This window comes from Mya arenaria, chromosome 15 (assembly GCF_026914265.1).
Source record: "Mya arenaria isolate MELC-2E11 chromosome 15, ASM2691426v1".
Classification (NCBI taxonomy): Eukaryota; Metazoa; Mollusca; class Bivalvia; order Myida; family Myidae; genus Mya; species Mya arenaria.
Window position 1 is genome coordinate 44,139,425 of NC_069136.1, and position 22,916 is coordinate 44,162,340.

A 22,916-nucleotide genomic window follows, 5' to 3' on the forward strand; every position below is an offset into this window, starting at 1 on the left:
TGACATGGACACGATGATTGCCTCACTGGAGACCATGAGGATATTGACACGATTCTTGCTCACCTGGAGACGATGACATGGACATGACGGTTGTCTCTCTGGAGACGATGATGACATGGCCATGATTATTGCCCCACTGGGAGCGATGAGGACATGGACAAGATGATTGTTTCACTGGAGACGATGTTGACACGGACATGATGATTGCCCCACTGGAGACGATGAGGTCATGAACATGATGATTTCTCCACTGGAGACGATGATGATATGGATATGATGATGGCTCGACTGTCGGCGATGAAGACATGGACATGATGATTGCCCCACTGGAGACGATGATGACATTGACATGATATTTGTTTCTCTGGAGACGATGATGAAATGGACAGGATGATTACCACACTCTAGACGATGATGACATGGACACGATGATGTCTCCACTAGAGACGATAAGGTCATGAACACGATGATTGACCCACTGGAAACGATTATGAAATAAATACGATGATGGCCCCACTGGAGAAGATGATGACATGGACACGATGATTACCCAACTGGACACGACGAGGACATGGATACGATGATTGTACCACTGGAGAAAAAAGGACATGGACATGGTGATTGCCCCAATCGAGACGATGATGACAAGCTGACTGTAACGCTGGTGACGATGAGGACAAGGACATGATGATGGTTCTCCTGGAGATGATAATGACATGGACATGATGATTACCCCACTGGAGACGATGATGACATGGACACGATGGTTGCCTCACTGGAGTCGATGAGGACATGGACATGATGATTGTCCTACTTAAAAAGATGATGACATTGACATGGTGGTTGCCACACTGGAAACGATGATGACAAGGACATGATAATTGCCCCCACTGGAGACGATGATGACATGGACACGATGGTTGCTCCACGGGGACGAGGAGGACATGTCTTGCTCCACTGGAGACGTTGATGACATGGACATGATGATTGCCCCACTGGACACGATGATGACATGGACATGATGATTGCCCCACTGGACACGATGATGACATGGACATGATGATTGCCCCACTGGACACGATGATGACATGGACATGATGATTGCCCCACTGGACACGATGAGGACATGGACATGATGATTTCCCCACTGGATACTATGAGGACATGGACACGATGATTGCCCCACTGGACACGATGATGACATGGACATGATGATTGCCCAACTGGACACGATGATGACATGGACATGTTGATTGCTCCACTGGAGACGATGATGACATGGACATGATGGTTGCCTCACTGGAGACGATGAGGACATGGACATGATGATTTCCCAACTGGACACGATGATGAAATGGACATGATGATTGCCCCACTGGATACTATGAGGACATGGACATGATGATTGCCCCACTGGACACGATGATGACATGGACATGATGATTGCCTCACTGGAGACTAGTAGAACATGCTGATGATTATACCACTAGAGAAGATGAGGAGATGGACATGATGCTTGTAGCACTCCACACACTTCCGTTATGTACAGGAGCTATCCATTCCTATATGTCCTATGATGACACTTGAAGTTACCATGCATTGATAGATTTTGATTGATTTTGTTTGTATACCTGCTAAAATTGTATAAACTTGAACACATTGTGAAATGATTGTCGATATTTTTTGAATATGTATAGACACAGGTCTGTATTATCCATGCTCATTTCATGGGAATTAATTATTTTTGAACCCAATTATACAAATGCTGATGCTAATTAAAAAATCACTTGGATGAAATGTCTCCTGGAGCAAGATGATACTGAGCTTAATTATACCATGTACAGCGACTTAGGGGAAGACAATGCATGTGATAATATTAGGAACAAACTTAATGAATATTTATTAAAATCGCTTCCGAGAAAAATCCTTCGTTCCTCACTTAAAGCCATTCTGAAATAAAAAAAACAACAATTCGATTTACACAGTATCATGACGTCATTGCGCGTCAAGTGGTGTTATGGAGGATGTCCTAGAAGTTGTATTAAAAAAATGCCGACAATAAAAACGCCAAACGTTTTATTATGAACTCTTAAAATTGTCGTGTGACTCAATGTCTCGAGTGCTGTCTTCTTTATTTACCGCGTTGTTGCGTCACACTTACAAACCGAGTAAGCTCTAATTTGGGACAATCAAAATACTACACAAGGGAGGTAATAAGAAGAAAGACAACCCTGATAATTATCGAGCCATCACTTTGTCATCGGTAATATTTAAAGCTGCACTCTCGCAGATTGAACGTTTTGACAACTGTTTTATTTCTTGTCTTGGAATGAGCCAATTTTTGCGACAATCGCTGGAAACAAGGTATATAAGACTGCTGACAAACAATTAGATCGCAGATTTTTATATTTAAGTTCAAAAACTGATGTTGTATGCATTATTCTTAAACCGTTAGTAACGGTAGCCATAAGCATTAATTTTCAAACGGAAATATGAAAATCTACGATCTGATCTTACATCATTGAGTTGCAGATATTTACGTAAAAATTTGCTCTCTCCAAGACAAAAAATAAAAAAGTTGTAAAAATGGTATATCTGTGAGAGTGCAGCTTTCAGCTGTTTGAAACTGTCGTGCTTACAAGAACTAAACATCTAAACATCATATCATGGAGTCAATAAGCAGCAAGGAGTTTTCAAGATGGACTCGCGGTACCTGATGGCGACGTTTACATTGCGTGAAAGTATATATTATGCACGTGAATGTCGTTCTAACGTATACTTGTATTTCTTGTTTTCCATACGGTTCTGCTCGCATGTTAACATATACTTCTGAGAAATTTCATAAACCTAGACACGCTGGCATATAATAACTGATATATTGTTGTGACTATTTATATCAATAATGTGTAGTAAGTATATTATATTTAAGCAAATTTATCTAGATACTTCGCTTTCGTATCTAGGAAATGTATGCAATGTGTATATTGTCTTCAAGTATAGTCGAACCCCGATGGCTCGAACTCGCTTGGCTCGAATTCTTCGATGGCTCGAACTGGATATTAAGGAACCATTTCTTTATACTGTATGTAAGAATTCCCGTTTGGCTCGAATTTTCCGAGGCTCGATGTATTTTCGCCGGTTTCTGGGAGCTCGAGCCAACGGGGTTCGACTGTATGTATATACAATACTTGTCTCAAAATTGTGCTTTGTGCTTTAGGATTACTCATTTACTTAAGCAACTATTGATAAAGCATTATGAAATAGACACAGACCTGGTTATAATTATACGAGTATAATTGTATGTACTCGAAATGCAATTATATAAGTATGAATATTGTGTATATACTTATTTAGTTGAATGTTGTCTTGATGTAAACGTGTATGAGGAATATTTATAAACTGCTATTTTTATCTTTGTAGCATTATGGAGGAAAGAACTGTATACACGATCCGAACTAAAAGTGCAAAAGAGATGTACAATAAAATTATAGATCTTTGCAGTTTTGTTCTTCCTGTGAGGTTTTTATATTAGTTTGACCAGGGGCCGTCCTTATACAAGTAAAAATGTCTGTAATGACATGTTTATTTTAGAAGTTATACCTAATCAGGCGCAAGAATAGCAACCCAAACAAAATGCAACAAACACGCACGTGCATCCGTATGGGTTTCCGTTCTTATCTCTAAACCCGAAAACCACCTTCGTCAAGACAGGCCACTATATACATTATTGTTTGGTTCCTCTTTGTTTAGGCTCCTGTCCACTGCTAGTTATTCTAGTTACATCTAGATTTCGTCTCAAACAAATTAACACACGTAAGATTAATTACCATCTAGAACGATGTATAATAGGCAACACAGTTTTTTTCACTTATGAAATGTAGTCATTGTTATATATTTCCCTTTATTATATAAAAACATTCAAGATTGCTCTTAATCTACGCGAGTTTTTCCTTTAAGACTTCCTTTTTATAAGAGATGCAGTGATCCTTTTAAACACTGTAAACGTACGGACGACGAAAGGCTGATTTTAATGGTTCAAAGTGCAAATTACAATAATGCATTCGAAACAGTTTTTATTAAATAACTTATTATTAGACTAGTCCAATAGTAAAAACATTTAATGTTGACCTTGTTTAGTGGAACAAATACCAAAGCACATCCGACAAACATCAGGAGGCAATGCACGTAATACATGCCATATTGAAATTATACAGTCAACGACAAAAGAAACGTGTTAATATCTTTCCGATAATATTCATTCCGGAAACAATTTTGAATGGCTAACCTCTCTATGAGGCTGTCCATATTCATTACTACCAGCAACCAATAGTATAACACTGTTTAAATGTTTGGTTAGCCAACACGTTTATCGATTGGTCAATATTTATCCAAAAATAATATTAACCAATCAAATCGTTTAAATGTGCAAACTAATTTAAGATAACCTATGAACAACTTATCTATGTTTTCTGCAATTGTCTTCTCGTCTTCTCGCTAATCGTGCTGTATAATAATATTGCCCATGTTTTCGGAAGATGCGTTTATATTTTTGGATAAAAACCAATTTGAGTTAATTTTTGCAGATGAAAATGAAACATTTCGAAACAAAATGGCCTAGTCTAAAATTAAAAGCAACTCTTTAATAAGACGGGCTCAAAATTTGAATCTTTACCTTCCCGGAATGTTTTTGGCTCGTTGTTCACAATTAATCGTGAAAATATCATTTATATGCACATGCAGTTAATGAGTAAATAAATATGAGCCTGTTAAACGATACATCTAAAAGAACAACGTAGAAATATTAAAGATTTTTACAGCCTATACTTATGAGGTCATCAAAAGTGACCTACAATCATAAACTAAAAAACGGAATTGTATAACCCAATTGAAGATAATGCACGATATACAGAAATATTTTATAGATTTTTGAAAAAAATAAAAACTATGACTTTGTATTTAAAGTTATCCCTGTTACAGGCATTCGTCAGTTGAAACCTCATATTACTTCAAATCAACACAATTTCTACCATTTTCTATCAAATTCATAATGTAAAAAATCTTTTCTGCCTTAGCACCCTGTCCGTTTTCTGCAGCACCCAGTCCTTTTCCTGCAGCAAACAGTCCTATTTCTGCGGCACCCTGTCCCTTTTCTGCAGCACCCTGTCCCTTCTCTGCAGCACCACGTCTTCGTTAAAACCTGGCTGATTGTGTACATGAATGACTAGAGGTCTCGGAGTTGTTGCATAACCCAACGCTTAAATCGTGTCGTCCTTGTGAACGCACTGAAGCCATTGGCACAGTTAGACGCGCCCCATGAGACCACGCCCATTTGCAGGGGTTTGTTACCCAGGAAACACGTAATTGGTCCACCGGAATCACCCTGCAATAACGTATGGAAATTAGTCCCAATTAAAGATTGATATGCCAATGTGGCGGATTTGTGACCTAGTGTTGAAAAGACACTTCACGGTTAATACAAAGGTCGTTAAAGGCCTAGTTTAAGCCCCTATAAGGTCCCCCCCCCAAAAAAAAAAAAAACAACAACAAAAAACGTGTATTTGTACACAACCTCTGTTTACTGATATTAATCTTATTGGCTTATTGGCTTATCAGATCTCCACTCTAAGTATCCTGCTGTGCAATTTTCGATGTTTTATTACAAAAATGGACTCTAAATGGCCATGAGCCAATAATAAAATACACAGAAAATTGGCCTCTACTGTTACACCAGAGCAATTAGCAGGAGATGCACAGCAGGGGATTTTCTTGCCAAACATTCCTTAAACTAGGCCTTTAAGTGAGTGTACCCAATCCCCAATCCCCCAAACGACATGCAATTATAAACAAGAGAGCTGTGATTACCCTTAACCGCTCGAGGTGAGTTTTAGTTTTAAACCTTTGTTTTTATAAGAATGAATGAGTGTATTGATTGATGGCAATGCAACTTGAGACTAAACTATATGTATGTAATGTCAAGTGTTTTAGTAGGTACGGCTATTCAATCGCAACAGTGATATTTGTTTTCATATTTGTACACAAGGTCAAAATGGTATTGCTGTAGCTTCTAAAATATAAAACTAGGTCAAAAGGTCACAGTATAGCTCATATAAAGACAACGATATGATATTTGTTCGAAAAACTGCACACATGGTCCATATAACATTGCTGTAGTTTCAAAAATAAGAAAGCACACGTTGGTCAAACGGTCACAGTCAAGGGCATCCAAGAACAACATTGATATTTGGCAATGCAACTTGGGACTAAACTATATGTATGTAATGTCAAGTGTTTAAGTAGGTACGGCCATTCAATTGCAACAGTGATATTTGTTTTCATATTTGTACACATGGTCCAAATGGCATTGCTGTAGCTTCTTAAATGATTAACTAGGTCAAAAGGTCACAGTATAGCTTATCTGAGGACGACGTGGATATTTGTTCGCAAAACTGGACACATGGTCCAAATGGTCACAGTGTAGGTCATCCAAGGACAATATTGATATTTTTTTTCAAAACTTTACACATGGTCCAATTGAATTGTTGTAGCTTCATGAATAAGATTGTGTGTCAAAAGGTCACAGTCAATGTCATCAAAGCATAACATTGATATTTGTTTTCAAAACTACATACAGTAAAAAGGTCAAAAGACCAGCTTTGATCCCAGGGGTATAACTGAGTAGAGGGCCCTCATATAATGAAAAAAACACAATTGGAACAGTCCATATTTTAATACTTACGCTGCATGACGCTTTTCCTGACTTAATGGTGCAGATAAAGTCTTTATTCCACGTCTCCCAAAATCTTCGTCGTGCATAATTAGCGCACTTATAGTAGCTTCTGAAAGTACTTCGTAGTTCTTGTAGGGTATTTGGAAATACATTAGGATCTGAAACAAAACACCCGGTTTTGCTCATGGGCTATGTAGTTGTGACATATAGCACAGCAGGTTACTAGCTTAAGATGTAGTATACGTCTCCGATTATGGGTCACCCTGTTTATTAATGTGTGTAATTTAAAACATATTAACTGTTTATTGCCAATTTTGAATGTTTTTTTTTAAATTTTATACTTTTAATGTTGTATTGACCCACTATCAATAAATTAATGATTTCTATTGACTTATATGTTCAAAAACGAAGCAGTGGTGAAAACGTCTCAATCGGGCTAAACGAAGGTATATGATGTTGAGCCGGAACTCAGCTTGATCCGGTGTTTACTATTGCCCCTTTACTTACATTGCTCAGAGAGACCACGTCCAGTTAACCAACAATCTCCCTTTCTAATGGCAATTCGTTCTTTCATACGTGCTGAAATATATATCAGAAACATACGAAAACGTTTTGGGACAATATCAGAGTGGTCAAACGATTGTCTTCTTGTTGTTTTTAAAAGTACTTTTTAAAAGGCATTCATGTATCACATAAATCAGCATGTTATCTAAAGTACCACAACGTATACATCAAACTGTACAATTCGCATGCTCAGTGACCCAATCTAATTTCAGAAACCGTCCAAGGGTTTTGTACAGTGTGTGTATACCACGTGGCAAATTACGTCATATATGCTACGTCGGAAGGCAATAGCTTGCTTAAAATGAACACTTAAAACAAAGTTTTATTTACTGCATCATTTTAAAAGAAACAATGGGCAGTCTATGCCGCATTAAAAGCCCTGCCTTCGTTTTATTACTGGAGTTTGATATTAAAGGTGATAAGTTTCATCAAACACTTCGTCAAACCTGTTTCCAGAATAATGTTGTGACAGTGCTCAGTTAGACGGCCGTTTTGTGAAAAGGTTTGTCGAAGTGTTTTAAGAAAGTAAACTCTCAATCAAACTCCGGTCAAAGAGCGAAGGCGGGGCTCCGTAAGCGTAATTAAATCACCAAATTAAATGATAGCATTGGATTTGATGTACAGAATTATATTCGAGATTTCGACTGAAAATAATCACTTTCCACAGGAGAAGGCATAGTAAGTTATTGATGTCGATTGTTTTAAAATTTATTTTCTATTCAAGTGGATTTTTTAGATGAAATCAAAATCTGCAAAATTCCAATAAGGTCGAATACAACATTCCGGATCAAAACGCAATTCTAATAAGCCTTTTATTATATTAACTACTGGTTTAAATCATTTAAAACGCACATTATTTCATTATAAATGTCATTTTGACAATGCACTTTTTTGTTTGATGACGTCATTTTAACATTGCGCAATGATACTTGTTATGGCGTGATGTCAGCAAAGAGAATATACGGCCAAGAGTGGAAAACGGACTTTCTGATTTTGCGTTATGTATTGCGTGTTGATTTGTGTTTAAATTTATGCTTATTTTTCATAAGGTTTAGGTGAAATCAATATAAAGACGCTACCATACAAAGGAAATTCTCCTCAAAACATCATTGATTGTGTAATTTAAATAATAGAAACTTACACGGCAGAGTGACTGGCCGACCCACGTGATCATTAAAGTTTAGCGGTGTCGCCAATTTAAGAACAGCGATATCGGCCGACATGAAGTCACGTGGATTATAATCCGGGTGCTGAAATTAAAAGAATTTATTTATAGCGCATGGGCTTATCTGTACCGACTGAAATAACGTACAGCTGTAACATATGTACCGATAGGCAGCCAGTAATAGCAGTGTGTGTATACTACGTGATAAATCGAGTCATATATGCTACGTCGGAAGGCAACAATTTGCTTAAAATGAAGTCTTCGTTTTATTACCGAAGGTGATTAGTTTCATCAAACATTTCGACAAACCTGTTTCCAAAATAATGTATTGACAGCTAGTGCTCCGTCAGACGACCGTATTGTTAAAAGGTTTGTCGATGTGTTTTAAGAAACTAAACTCTCAATCAAACTCTAGTAAAAGACCGAATGCCGGGCTCCGTAAGCGGCGCAGACTGCGCTATGTTTCATTTAAAATGATGAATAAAAAGTGAAGTTATCTTGGTTAAAAGTCTTCATTGGAAGCAAAATATTGCCTTCCGACGTAGCATTTATGACGCAATTTATCACGTGGTATACACACACTGAATAGGCTTATGCCACAGTGTATGCATGGTCATCCGTATAAATTGACGTGAAGGTCAGTGTACCATGACGTAATATGTTGGCACAACTTGTGCATCAAATAGTTTGTATTTAAATAACGGGTATATGTTGTATATTGTTCATTAAGCATACTTTATGTGCATATCTCATAGAGCCAATATCAACTTACAATAGCTAGCTTCGTCAGATTCCGGATCTGTTCTGTTCCATCGAACTGGTTGTAATTGTAGTCACCCGCTACGACCTGGTGCACGTATCCGTTACTGGTTGTGGAAGATTAATACATGTCAATGTTATAAAGATCTTCTTCAAGTAACGAGTGAACCTAGTCTAAAATAATAGACACGTGTGTTATACGGGATTCTTCCAATCCGTGAAGGATTTACCATATCAAAAATCGTAAAAAAAATCTGTCAACGTACAATTATTTGGACTACGAGTGAATCCTACTTGTATAATCGTATAATCTTATATGACAGGAATTGCAAATACATGTCGTCGTTTAAAAAATACAAGTGTTTCAGGAGGCGCAGCAATATCCACTTGTCAAAACACGTCCATCTCAAACGCTGTACATGTATTTGCATACATGAATTCAGACGATGTACTATTTTACTATTTTCAATAAACTGTCCGTTTTTGAACTTCCCCTGTATTGTAAAAGAAAAACAGAGACTATTAACATTAAATAATGGTATCGATATATTTGTTTTGGTTGCTGGCTTGGAACTGTTGGAGAAAGGGTAGGTCCGTGGTGGTGGTGGTGGTGGTGGTGGTACGGGGGCGGGTTATTGGGGGAGGTTAAACCAGTTATGAGTACACAATCTTTCACGTCACAGAGAAAGATTTAACTTGAAGGCAATACCATTTTAAGCAGAAAACAAATCATATTAATTTATAAATCAACTTCACGTACAAAGTCCACAAATTTCACGAAAATACTCATTGGCAAGTAATTCCTCAATCCCAGGCTCAATTACAGAATGGAATGTTACAAACTTACTAATGTTTTACTGTTTTCAGAAAAGCGCTTTCTCTTGTGTGCCATGTTCATGAACATCCTTGCTTAAAAATCTAGAGCAATTATCACTAATAATCAAAATGTTATTACAAGTTTGGCTCTGGAGTAATTATTTAAAAAATGTTGACAACATATTTTTATCGACAGCAACTATGATATAATATGCCTTCAAGACGAGTAAAACATATAAAACTGATAAATTAGTATGTCCGGTTAACGCAGTTGTTAACACACTCGCTTCTCACCAAGGCGTCCCCGGTTCCATTCCCAGCTTGGGCGCATGTGAGTTTGGTAAGTGTTCACCAAGTCCTGACAAGTGGGTTTCCTCCGGGTATTTCGGTTTCCCCCATAACACAAGACAACACTCTAACGCAACATCGTGCCAACGGGAGTGACTTAATACAAGTTATCACAACTTTCTTCACAATCGTTTAAAAAATATTTAATGTTAAAACTAAATATGCAGTTATGCGGTAAAATGAGTTGAGAATTGGCTGAAGTTCTTTTGTGATATTTGGACTAGGTATCAACACATACTTGAGTCCTTCTTCGAAGCAATGGGCGGCGGTCAGTATCGTCATGCTGTCCAGAATAGAGCCGCCACAGAAAAAATATCCATCCTCAATGAAGTACACCTGGTATCTGAACGAAGGACGATACAACAAGTGGTTATTATAGTGCATTTAAATAATGGTGTAAAAACAATAAACCTTAAAATAACACATTAAAAATGTTGCCCGAAATAGTGTACTGCCCACAGTCAAATGTGGAACGGTCCGTTATACAGATGCCCAAAATGGTGTTGACCCGCTTTATTCTTTGTTTGTGCTTGTTTTACTTTGTTTGCCTACGGTTTTAAGCGAAAGGATTGAACAACATAACTTTTAGTAATCTCTTTCCTTTATTTTAATCTTAATGAGCAGTGGGGTATCTGAGCTTCACCTGCTTGTTTATCAGAACTGGTCAAGGATTGTACAGCCATGTGGTATTAATTTTTGATAATATATTATCCTTGTATTGGTCAAATGTTCGGTTGAATGAACATCAGTGTCGTGCTAACCTTTTCTATATATACACGGTGCTTAAACCCATTATAGAAACACCTTTAATTCCCGACACCTTTCGGAGAATCTATCCTGAAGTACATGTATATTGAACGAAAGAATGGAAACAAAAATAAATTATGCATACGTGTATTTTTCGAGATTAGCGTCTCTTCCGCCAACAATTTTGGCCTCTACTCTATCCGTATCGTCTCTGTTGTCACGTGGGTTTAACACAACCGGAAGTGATGTTTTGATTCTGTGTCGTATCGGCGCCTTGCAGATAATTAGCGGGAAAGCTTCAAAAAACACCGATAAATTTATGTATCGCGCTTACAGAGCTATGCTTTGTGTCATAAATATTTCGTAGAGTAGGATGGAAAACCTCGGAAAACTATCTAAATAACTCAATATGAACAAATTTTGAAAAATACAAGTCCAAAACATGAAATATACAAGCGAGTTCCATAGAGTGACTTAGTGCTAAGGAATTCCATTGTTTATTTGTGAAATAACTATGTTGATACTCTATTTACTTGTCGATGTTGTGTTATATCTAGAGCCTGCAAGTACTGATTCACAAGCTTATGTCTGCTTTGTGCTAGTCCTTTGTCTGAGACTGGTATTGCATATCGTGTTTATATGACTTAAAATTACGTACATACTTAATAAATAAAGTTAACTCAGCAATTACAGGTATAAATTTATTGCTGAAATTAACTACATCTTATATAAAAAATTATATTGATCGTTCGGTTGTCGGCATCAGCTTAATACTCTCAACATTGGAATTTTCAGAACTTTTTTTTTAAGTTCACAATTTGATTCATAACATCGTTGTTACTTTTATCATGTATATATAAATCTGGCATACAATTTCAAACATGTTCATGTCTTCAACTCAGGGCCATGGAACCTGGATATTTGGCATATAACATTAGTCATTCCACAGAATCGTCTTCTGTCTTGAAATTGGCAGTTGGTTTTGTTAAAATATGCCACAATAAACGAAAGATCGCCATTTAAAAATATTTCTGTTGTGGCGGCGGCCATTTTTAGTCTACGAAGATCGTACGCAACCGTAAGAGCTTTCGTAGATCTACGAAAAACAGGTGCTTGTTCGTACGATTTTTTTTTTAATAAAACGGCTAACGGTCTGAGATACTTCATACGAAGTTAGTACGCAAAAAAGTCTTCTCACGAAGTTTAATAAAGCTGGCACTAAGTCATAGAAATTATGTCTTTGTTATTTAAAAGTTCTAGTTAAAACTGTATTAAAACTGTTCGAATTTAATGATGTATGGTTAACGTTTCTGACCTTTACTGTCGGACGCTGCCGACATTTTTTTCTTAATTTATTTCTCAACATAAAATGATATATAAGCTATAGATGTAAAATGTTTACCTGGAATAGTCGCCAGTAAACAAATGATCCAATTCCACTCCATGTTTACAAAATCCAAGGTTCAAATGAGTATTCGTTTTCAAATTTTTGGCAATTCAAAAATGTTAAGCACACACTAGAACCTCTTAAGCATCTTGAAGATATATACTATGTTTATTCTCTTAAGTAGAAATATAAAACATAACGCAAATGGGTGGTACATGTGCATAAAACTAAAAGCTTAATATCGATTAGATCATTTATTGATAATAGAATTATGCGCCATTATGTCATCGTGTATTAGTTCTTCGTTAATCTTGTATATCGTACCTATTGTCACATACAAACATGTCTAAATAGACCAATCAGTTTCACTCATTCGATTTTATTTAAGTACATGTAGCGTAAACATTATATCATTTTGTATCATTTGGTTACAAGACTATGTCATTTCCGAACGTTACCAACAAGCAGTGTCCTGCTTTAGGGATTAGTCCTGACCATAAACTGTATTGTAATACAGTTACACGGTTAAACAGTTTTTATGGTCGAGAGACGGACCAATACTCGTACATCATAGCATCTCATCTATTACGCTTTATTTTGTTTAGTGTTGATCAATTCATTTAATACTGCATGTGAATAATACGGTACTGTTCTGTCCCTATTGTCTTTGAAAATGGTCATTGTCATCTTTTCATCATCATCGTCATCATCATCCATCATCATCTTTTCATCATCATCATCATCATCATCATCATCATCATCATCATCATCATCATCGTCATCACCATCATCATCATCATCATCATCATCATCTAAGCAAGTTGAAGTTTTTTTTATGTTATTTATTCACAATATATACACAAACCCTCTTCATATTCCTCTCATCAGTTTTGAGAAAATAAAAAAGGTAGTATGAAACAGACTGAAAACACCAGTATACAACACATTAAAATGTCAACGTTGTGTTCACCTATTACAATTTAACAAGAGCTGTCGTAAGACAGCGCGCTCGACTACGCCGCTTTGACTTAGAAGTGAATACAATAACGATGTAATATGTGCCTGTCAAAAGCAATAAAACAATCAAATAAAAAGTGAACAAGAATCGCCATGTGACAAAACCAGGTTTTTAATGATTGGCAGAAGAGATTCAGTTTCAACTGCTTTCTTCTGTTTTTTGTAACAGTGACCTTGATCCTAAGGGCCACAAACACAATCCTATGGAAGTCATCCATAAACTCTTCCTACATATCAAGTTTAGTCACAGTATGGCAACCATTACTGAAACAGTAATCTATTTTTTAGAAACAGTGACCTTGACCCTAGGGGGCCAAAAAGCAATCCATGAAAGCTCTGCATAAACTTGTCCTATATACAAAGTTTGGTCACACTGTGTCAACCCTTACGGAGTTATTCAGTACTAACCATATTTCTATTTTTAGCAACAGTGACCTTGACCTTAATCCTAGGGTCCTCAAACGCATTCCAATAAAAGGTCTCCATAAACTCTTCGTATTTACCAAGTTTGGTCTCTTGATGTCAAACCTAGCTAGAAAGCTAAAATTATTCGATACATATGGTGACTTTGATGCTGCCCTCCCACCAGCCCGCCCGAACAATGACGCAAGTCATTCAATATGAAAATGTGGTTAAGAATACATAAATGTGCCTTTCAAAAGATAATTTGTATGTAGGGTTAAAATGGAGTTATGTTCCTTGTTGTAAGATGGTCGTCAATAATTCTGCGTAGTATTAAGTGCAATGAATGAAGGGTATATAAGATTTTTTTTTATTAAAATCCCAACTTGCCCTAAAACTTTAACCTGCCCTTAAACTTTAACCTAAGTCAATCAGGGGCCATAACTTGTTTTAAGGATAACATGGAGTTATGAAACCTCATTGTGCAATGGTCCTGAACAACTGTGCGAAGTATTAAGACAATTAAATGAATGGTATAGAAGTTATCAATAAATATCCCAACCTGCCCTAAAACTTTAACCCAAGTTCAATAGCTAATCAGGGGCCATAATTTGTATAAAAGATAATATGGAGTTATCTAACCTCATAATGTGATGGCCTTGAACAACTTTGTGAAGTATTAAGTCAATTGAATAAAGGGTATTGCACTTATAAGTGAACATCCCAACTTGCCCTAAAACTTTAACTTGGCCTAAAACTTGAACCTAAGTCAATCAGGGGCCACAACATGTATAAAGGATAATATGGAGTTATGTAACCTCATTGTGTGATGGTCCTGAACAACTGTGTGAAGTATTAAGTCAATTGAAGGAAGGGTATTGGACTTATAAGTGAAAATCCCAACTTGCCCTAAAACTTTAACCAGACGACGATGCTGGGGAGAGTAGTATAGCCCTCCTTATTCTTCGAATAGTCAAGCTAAAAAGTGAACATATACCGACTTCCCAAACTCATTGGACAACTCTTTTTGTTATAATAAGTGACATTTGACACCAATTTATACTTAGCTTTAAGAAATCATTCCATTGTTAATTGGGTTCAAAGATGTTTTTTTTTGCTGTAACTCATTGTAACTATTCTAACCGCACAGCTCTGATCAGATGTCGACTTGAAAAGTTGATTTTTGAGGTTGAACTTTGTGATTTTCTTTTCATTGTATTTAAAATGCTCTGATTATTTGCCTGCAATGCATGAAACCATAATGTTAGAAGGGTTACAAAATTTAAAGCTCTCATTTTAAGGGTCAATTTCTGGTGCTAATTGTCAAGTATAACAAACAAATATATCATATGACTGACTATACAATGAACTATGTGGGCCACAAACAGATTGTATGTGCAGAACATAGTTTCGTGAAAGGAAAGACATAATGCATTTGATGACAAACATAAATTTATATAGATGATAAAATTAACAGTAGACATAGTGTAACAATTGAATTCACTTCCGTTAAGTAACTCAAATATAATTCCTACTGCGGAAAAAAGGCATTAGTTGACATGAGAGTTGTTGGCCTTTATCAATTATGGCAAAATATGCAGTTTTGTGTATAACCTAACCATAGTTAATCTTAATCAAAACTTGCAAGTATGATATATCATAACAAGGCAACAATAAATTAATTGCTAGATTTTCGCCCCGCCCGCCTCCTATTTTTCCGCCACCACTTGAATTTTATTTCCTCAAATAAAAATGTTGAACTGGTTCCTGTATTTGCGTATCTGTCCGGTACTATCCGTTAACTGCATTTATTCATACCAGCTGGTGTCGATGTAAACATTCACATTTAAACAAGTACAAGTCATAAGATGGTGTTTGTAGTTTGTCTAGAAACGCATGTATATGGTCCCTTATGCAATAAACAAGAGCATGAACATATTCAATGGTAAAACAGACATTTAAGAAAAAATAAAAAGCTACTTCTCAACCCCATTTAAAAAAGATATGTATGAAAATCTAGCATTTAATTCATATTGGCCGAAGAGCGTGTCAATGCGTTTTCTGTACTATCATAACATACATATATAGGGTCTTACTTATTGCATTGCCATTTAGTACAAGTCTAGGAAGAGTAATTAAGTGAGGCTTTGGGAAGCTTTATAAATTTTCCATCACAAACTTCATCAATTTTAACGCCTGACACATTCCTCATCAAAAACAATTTTTTTATTCATTATTGCATTAAATGATTATGCTAAATTAGTAAGGCGAAATAAAATTACTACCAAGTTGTAGTACACTCAATGTGTAATGTAAGAATTACTAAGCAGTTGCCTAACATTCAAATGAAGAAAGGTCATGTGATAAATTTGTCAATACACATACTCAGACCCTCATTTTGCCTTATTTTACATAGTTTCCCATTGTCTTCACTAAACTTGGGTCTCAAAGCGTGATGAACATGTGTAGGTGGACTTATTTCACATATTTCTCCATGAACTTTTTGTGAAACTCAGATCTCAAAGTGTCATTAATGAAGAGGGACTTCTTCTCCTCGCCCTTAGCGCAGTTCTTGAACACGACATCATCATCCCATCTGCAAATTGAAAACATGCAGTATGATCATAGCAATACTATTGTGGTCCCCAGCATCAGCATTTAAGAGTCAATATACAGCCTCACACATATTTTAACAAGTGCCACATTTTATAAACACAGCTTTTGTATCTTTCACCAAAAGGCGTTTGCTCTGTTACTTACTGATGTCATAACTGACAATTGTTTGAACTCACACTTGTCATCCAACATCACAGTTTTACAGAGTTTGAAGAATTTTTTTATATCATACTTGCAAATAATTTTATTTTTTTATTTTGCCATTTCAAAATTATAAAAATTATTATCCACGGAAGTATTTTAAATTGGCGAATGGTGAGGCTTGTATGCAAGAAAACAATTGTATGCAAGAAAACAATCTCTTGGTTTATCTGCTTTTCATCACCTCGTACCTGCGTTTGACCTTGAAGTCAACCTGAGTTTTGTCCTGGTTCAGGAGGGGATTGCCCTTCAGAATGATCTCAGAGCGAATTCGCTCATCTTCAACCTTCTTCTCCGCATCCTACGGTTAGAAAATAACATTATCAATTTTACTAACAATAAAACTTAAGACAATACTAAACCGACACAAACAGATGCTTATTTTGCATACATCCATGATCCTTAAACATTCTCAACTGTAAGCATGTTGGATAAGAGAGTCCCAGGATTGATACCTGCATTGAGGGAGCTTTGTCCCTTGTTAAAAATGATCACCATCCAGATATATGTTGGAGAGAAACATTCTAAGCTCAGCTTTCATTTTGCTCCGCTTCAATGTATTATGTATCATATAATAACATACAATGATGCAATGTATATAAAGATATTTATGTTGAATAAAATATGTTTAAACTAGGTTTTTTAGTTGTTCCCTAAACCCATAAATGGTATATATAGCTCATTTATATAAATATGTATATGCAAAAACTACTCTCAGTACATACATGTCCAGTGTTATAAAAAGCTTTTTTTGTTTAAATAGTTACTTCTTATACAGTTATACAGTGTGATATAAACCCACACTCAGCAAAACCATATATTGCAAGAGTCATGAAATGATCACACCCTTCAACACAATATAAAGAATGTTTTAGTCTGCTACAAGAGTGTATAAACAAGCATCAGAGGCTCTTTAATGGTTGAATCCCCAGGAGTGAAGAAAGTGGCAAGCTCCGAATGGTGTATTATCACAATCATATTTTGCTCATAGGCACCCACCATTCTCGCCTTTTCCCTGGTCCGCTCTTTCTTGATCTTGTTGAGTTCAGCCAACAGCTCAGCAGTGTCGTCCTCATCATCAGAACTATCCTCCTCCTCCTGAATAAATGAAAAACCATACAATGTAATTATTTTTAATGTCAGTGGTCTAAAGCAACGCCTTAAAGGTGAACAATATAGATTGATGCAAAAATATAAGAAATAAGGTACATATAAAAGAAATATTAGTCTCTATAATTGTTTTTTTTTAATTACGTCGCCAATTAAAAAAGCAATATATATAAATAGTCTGAAATAAAAAGCACTCTTTCCAGATTTCAGGATTTTTTGATAATCACAAGTAATTTTTTGATCACACCGTGCACTCATTTTTCAACAAACATCCAATGACTAGAGTGACATCAACACAGGCACTTACTTGTGCTGTGACAATATGCCCAAATTACCTTGAAATTATAAACAAACAAGCTAGATATGGCTTTTTCAGCTCAAAACTACACTCACATCTTCATCTAGCGGGTCATCAGCGTCCAGGTTGGCTGCAGGAATCTGCTCGAGACGCGGCCTCTTACTGCTGCCTGAGTCTGAAATACAGGTCAAACTATAGAAAGGCTCACTTCTTAAAGGGGTCAACATTTAAAAACACTTTTTGTGTGAAATGTGAATAAAATGTTCATAAAACTTAGCAACAGTTCAAATTATGGCTCTTTAGTTGACAATTCTTTATAAAAATGTCACAGAAAATACATTATTTTGCCAAAAGCATACCATAATAGATTAAAAGTAAGATTAATTTTTGGCTTAAATTCACAAAATTCTGATCATCTTTAGAATCTGAAAGATGCAGCTTGGTTTTTATTTTAAAAATAGAATGAATTAACACAGCTTAAGAAAATTGTAATAACACTAAATCTGTGAACATGTATCTTCAAAATGAGGATAGAAAGAGATCTTTTCACTGACACAAAGAATGTTATCATTTTCAGCTCTCAATAAGACATTGCAGGTTGTGGTCAGGATCATCTTTGATACTATGTATAGAATTATAAGAAGCATTTTGCTTTAATGAACATTCTATTCCTGTATCTGAATGAGCAAAAAGAAGTGACCAAGATGACAGGAAGATGACAATACATGTAGATAATTTAGCCACATAACATTCTAACCTTTGTCAAATGGGCATGTTTTGGAAGAAGTCATAATGACAGCTAAAGACCGTTATCCCCTTAATCTAGGGGCCAGTTGTCTGATGGGTGCTTGTAATGTTCTGTGTTGTGTACTTATAATAAGACCATAAAGTAAGAGACCCTTGTGTATGTAAAGTGGTAAGTCAGACCCGAGACGGGATTTGTATAATATTCTGTACAACAGTTTAACAACAACTAACTATGATTCTTGAATAACATGAATTGTGTGAATGCTAATCCTGGACTACTAGCTGGTAGGCGGAGCTTATCAGATCCTGCAAATCAAATCAGCGACCACTACAGTGCTTGTTTGGTTTATCTATGGCTAACATTTAATTTTGCATTACCTTTTTTAATGAGCAGGCCCCAATTTTCATAACAACTTAAGTCCCTTATAACAGGATTAAGCATAGCTCACTATTAATGTTTATCAATAATTCACTTTCTAGTTACTTCGGTAAGAGTTTTTAGACTTTGAAGGTGATTTTGATGACAATCATAACAAATCATTTTTTGATTTATAACAATCAAATTGAAATATGTATCTTTGCTAATTGAAATAAGGTACATGTATATAAGCCAGTTAAGCCAGGAAGGAAGGGCCAGAAGTTTAAAATAAATTAAAACCACGATCTAAAAGGTAAACATGGTGTACATGTAGGTCTACATGTACAGTATGTTCATGTCCGATCACTTAAATTCATAATGCATAACTGAAAAATGTAATTGTGTATGTCTTTCAGGTGGAAAAGCAAAAAATTGAATTTTAATAAAAATCAATTCCTTATTGATGTATATACCCATTTACTTTTCAAGTTCGCTGATTTTAATGTGCAAATTTATGATAAATATGATTCAATGGTAATGATTGTCGAGGGAAATTTCCCATCTGATACGATATGTTTCCATTTCCTTATGAGGGGTGTTTAGCAAATTGGAAAACCAACTGTGTCATCAATGTGGATGGATGTCAAGCAGGAGGGGTTTTCACAAATTGCTGGTTAAGGCATGCAGGAACAGCTTCATGGCATCAAAGTTAAGTTGCAACCGCCCAAGTAAGATGTCCATTTAATGATGTAATTAACTTTAAATAGTAAAATCATAAAGGAGTAAAGTAGATGCTTGTTAAATACAGTTTGCCAGACAACCAGATTAAACTGTGATCCGTGCATGTACATTATTTGTTTTGTAAACAATTGAACCACATTTCTTGCAATTAATTAAACATTTTTTTAGTTTTGGGCATGCTCACAAATAACTGAATGTGACTAAAATCTCAACTTGAAACCTGATGGTTTAACTACCTCATCTACTTCAGATTGTTTTAATCTTGCCAGGGTAAATTGTAAGAGATTTTTAACCAACCAATCAAATACTCTTCAGATATATTAGTTATGGGATGTTTGAAGGTTGTTTTAATATCAAACCAAAAAATACTAGCAGAAATTGGCAAAAACCATTGAGTTGCACATAAAAGGACAAAGAGTAAAATTACAAACTTTAAGGTAATGGTATATACCCCTGTTTCTGTCCCTCTTTTCTCTGTTTGCCCGTTCCCTGTCCTCTAACTCGCGTCTGAAGTCACGGCCACGAACCTCATCAGTAGTGCCCTGGCCTTCTTGTCTGCAATGTAGCATACAGATAAAGGGTAATTGTTTGGTCTGGTGTAAGATGGTAATACTTCATTATTTCACAAAGTGAGCAAAAAAAAGTTATATTTTACAAGTGGCTCTGCCACCAGTGATAAAACGGCTTGAAAAGTAAGATACACTGCTGAAAAGTAAACCCTTTGTGTCTTCCATACTTGGCACATGACACAAAAAACGTTTGTAACGCCTAGTGACATCAATTTTGTTTTTTATTTTGTGTTATTCTTGAATTCTTTATGTTAACATATTCTGGTAATCTCAGGGATTTGATTGTCTTTTGCCCTATGAAGTACCATAAGAGATGAGATTGATCTGGCAGCTGAAGGGCTAAAACCATTATAGCGCTATGGGGAACCAGTATTGTAAGCTCAACTATTGGCATAATTTGGAAGATGCAAATTCTAGAGATTAAATTTAGAATGGGTTGAAACAGAAAAGGATAATTTACTTCACTTTAAACATATCTATTTTAAAACAATTGTGAAACAAGTTTTAACAACATTATATTAATCACTCTTGTTGGCATGATTTTATACGAGAGAATGGGCTTGTGAAGTGGGTAAACTAAAGTACACAAGGACACTCACTATTCCAGCTTGGTGACCAGTGACCACAAACCAAACACACATGCATCAGGCTGGGAATTGAACCCGGGTCGCCTAGGTGAGGAGCGATTCGCTAAGCACTGTGCTAATTTGCCAACCAAATTTGGATAATTTGTAAACTTAAGGTTTCCCGTGAACATAAAAATTAAAATTATATCTAATGTATAACTAGTAGATATTTCATGTAATTACATTGCCGGTGACAGTGAGAATCATTGAAGGTGGGAAGAATCACTAAAATACTGACCTGTATTTCATCCTGGTGTGTCCGGGGAGATCTCTGCTGGAGTACTGTTTCGACAGCGCACTCAGATCTCCCCCCTCTCCCTTCCCCTTCCCGCCACGCGCTGGCTCAAATGTCGGCCTAGCTGCAGTTGTCATTGTTCTGTTGCTGAAGTTTAAAACAAAAGCTACACAATAAGTGTCCATCATTCAGTCTGACAGCCTCTTGCTTTTGTTGCTAATTTGGCATTGTTGAGGAATAAGAAGGTACTTCCATATCAAATCGCAATAACAGTATTGTTCAGAAGTTGAGATGATGCTCTAAAAGTTTATCCTGACTTGACAAAAATGGTTGAATACTATTTGGATACTTTTCCTATTGGTTCTACTTTTAAAACAAATAGCCAGACATGCTCTGCTTTTTCAAAAAGTACTGTATCCAGAGCTTATTAAAGGTGGCTGAATGTTCTCTCGACAATTTTCGTATTGGTTCTGTTTTTAAAAACATAAGAAGTTACAAAAAAACTAGCTTGTAATGACGTTTTGACTGACTGTGTGTTTTGATGGATTTCTGCTCCTATTTGGACAACCTGGTAAGATTATTGTGCTTGTTAGATGTAGTTTTGAATAGCCTTTGCACTTAAAGTGGCATGTGCATTTGATTGGCATTAACATTATTCATGTTGAACCGGGTGTGGAAAGTATTTGTTAAAGGTTAAATTGCTTTCTTTTTGTTTTTAGACCCCTGGAGGATATTTAGCTTAGCTAAAATGAGAAAATATTTTTGTGGAATCATGAGAAGTTGTTGAGTTAAAACTGCCCAAAAATGAAGCTACAATAATGAGCGATCAGGGATACTTTTTTATTATTTTGACATTTCTTATGTATCCCTGTAACGCTACAACTCTCTACCATTTAACAATGGGCGAAATGATATACTGTAATAATATGCATTGATGTTGAATAATAATGACAAAGTTGTTCAATTTTTATCCGACAGTGATGTATGTATGTATGTATGTATTTCTTTAGACCTTGCGATCAAGGATAACCCGTGAAAGTGCAAGCACTTATTTCCAACGGGGTCCTTTGTTTTTGCTGAAGGGACAGCACGCTGAAGAGACAGTGGTGGGATACAAGGAAGTCCGGGTGCGAGACCCTAGCTCTTTTTCGAAGAGACCCCTTGGTTCTTTTACGTGCTCGGTGTAAAGCACCGATACACGGGGTACAACTTTCCTGGGTTAAACCAGTACTGAGTACACCACTTTTCCAAGCACTACCCTTTAAATGCCAAGCGCCAGGCAAGGGAGCTACTTGTACCAACTTTTAACGTCTTTTGGTATGACGCGGCCAGGGATCGAACCCACGACCTCCCGCTCCGTAGGCGGACGCTTATCCACTAGGCCACGGAGACGGTCGAACTGGATTTAATATGTCATTAGAGTTGTTATTTTCACATTAATATATTATGGGTCACGAATACCGTTATACATGTACACAACCAG

General features: G+C 36.2%; 1 protein-coding gene across 1 annotated transcript; it reads right to left on the reverse strand.

The window, feature by feature from the left end:
- Nucleotides 1–13,346: 13,346 nt before the first annotated feature.
- On the reverse strand, nucleotides 13,347–21,580 carry LOC128220409 (spliceosome-associated protein CWC15 homolog). Its single transcript, XM_052928788.1, has 6 exons — nucleotides 21,437–21,580; nucleotides 20,455–20,558; nucleotides 18,253–18,332; nucleotides 17,749–17,847; nucleotides 16,941–17,050; nucleotides 13,347–16,528 (listed from the first exon to the last, which is right to left on the reverse strand). Exons 1-6 carry the CDS (start codon nucleotides 21,568–21,570, stop codon nucleotides 16,408–16,410), a joined length of 648 nt encoding a protein of 215 aa, XP_052784748.1. The 5' UTR covers nucleotides 21,571–21,580; the 3' UTR covers nucleotides 13,347–16,407.
- Between the last annotated feature and the right edge of the window lie 1,336 nt (nucleotides 21,581–22,916).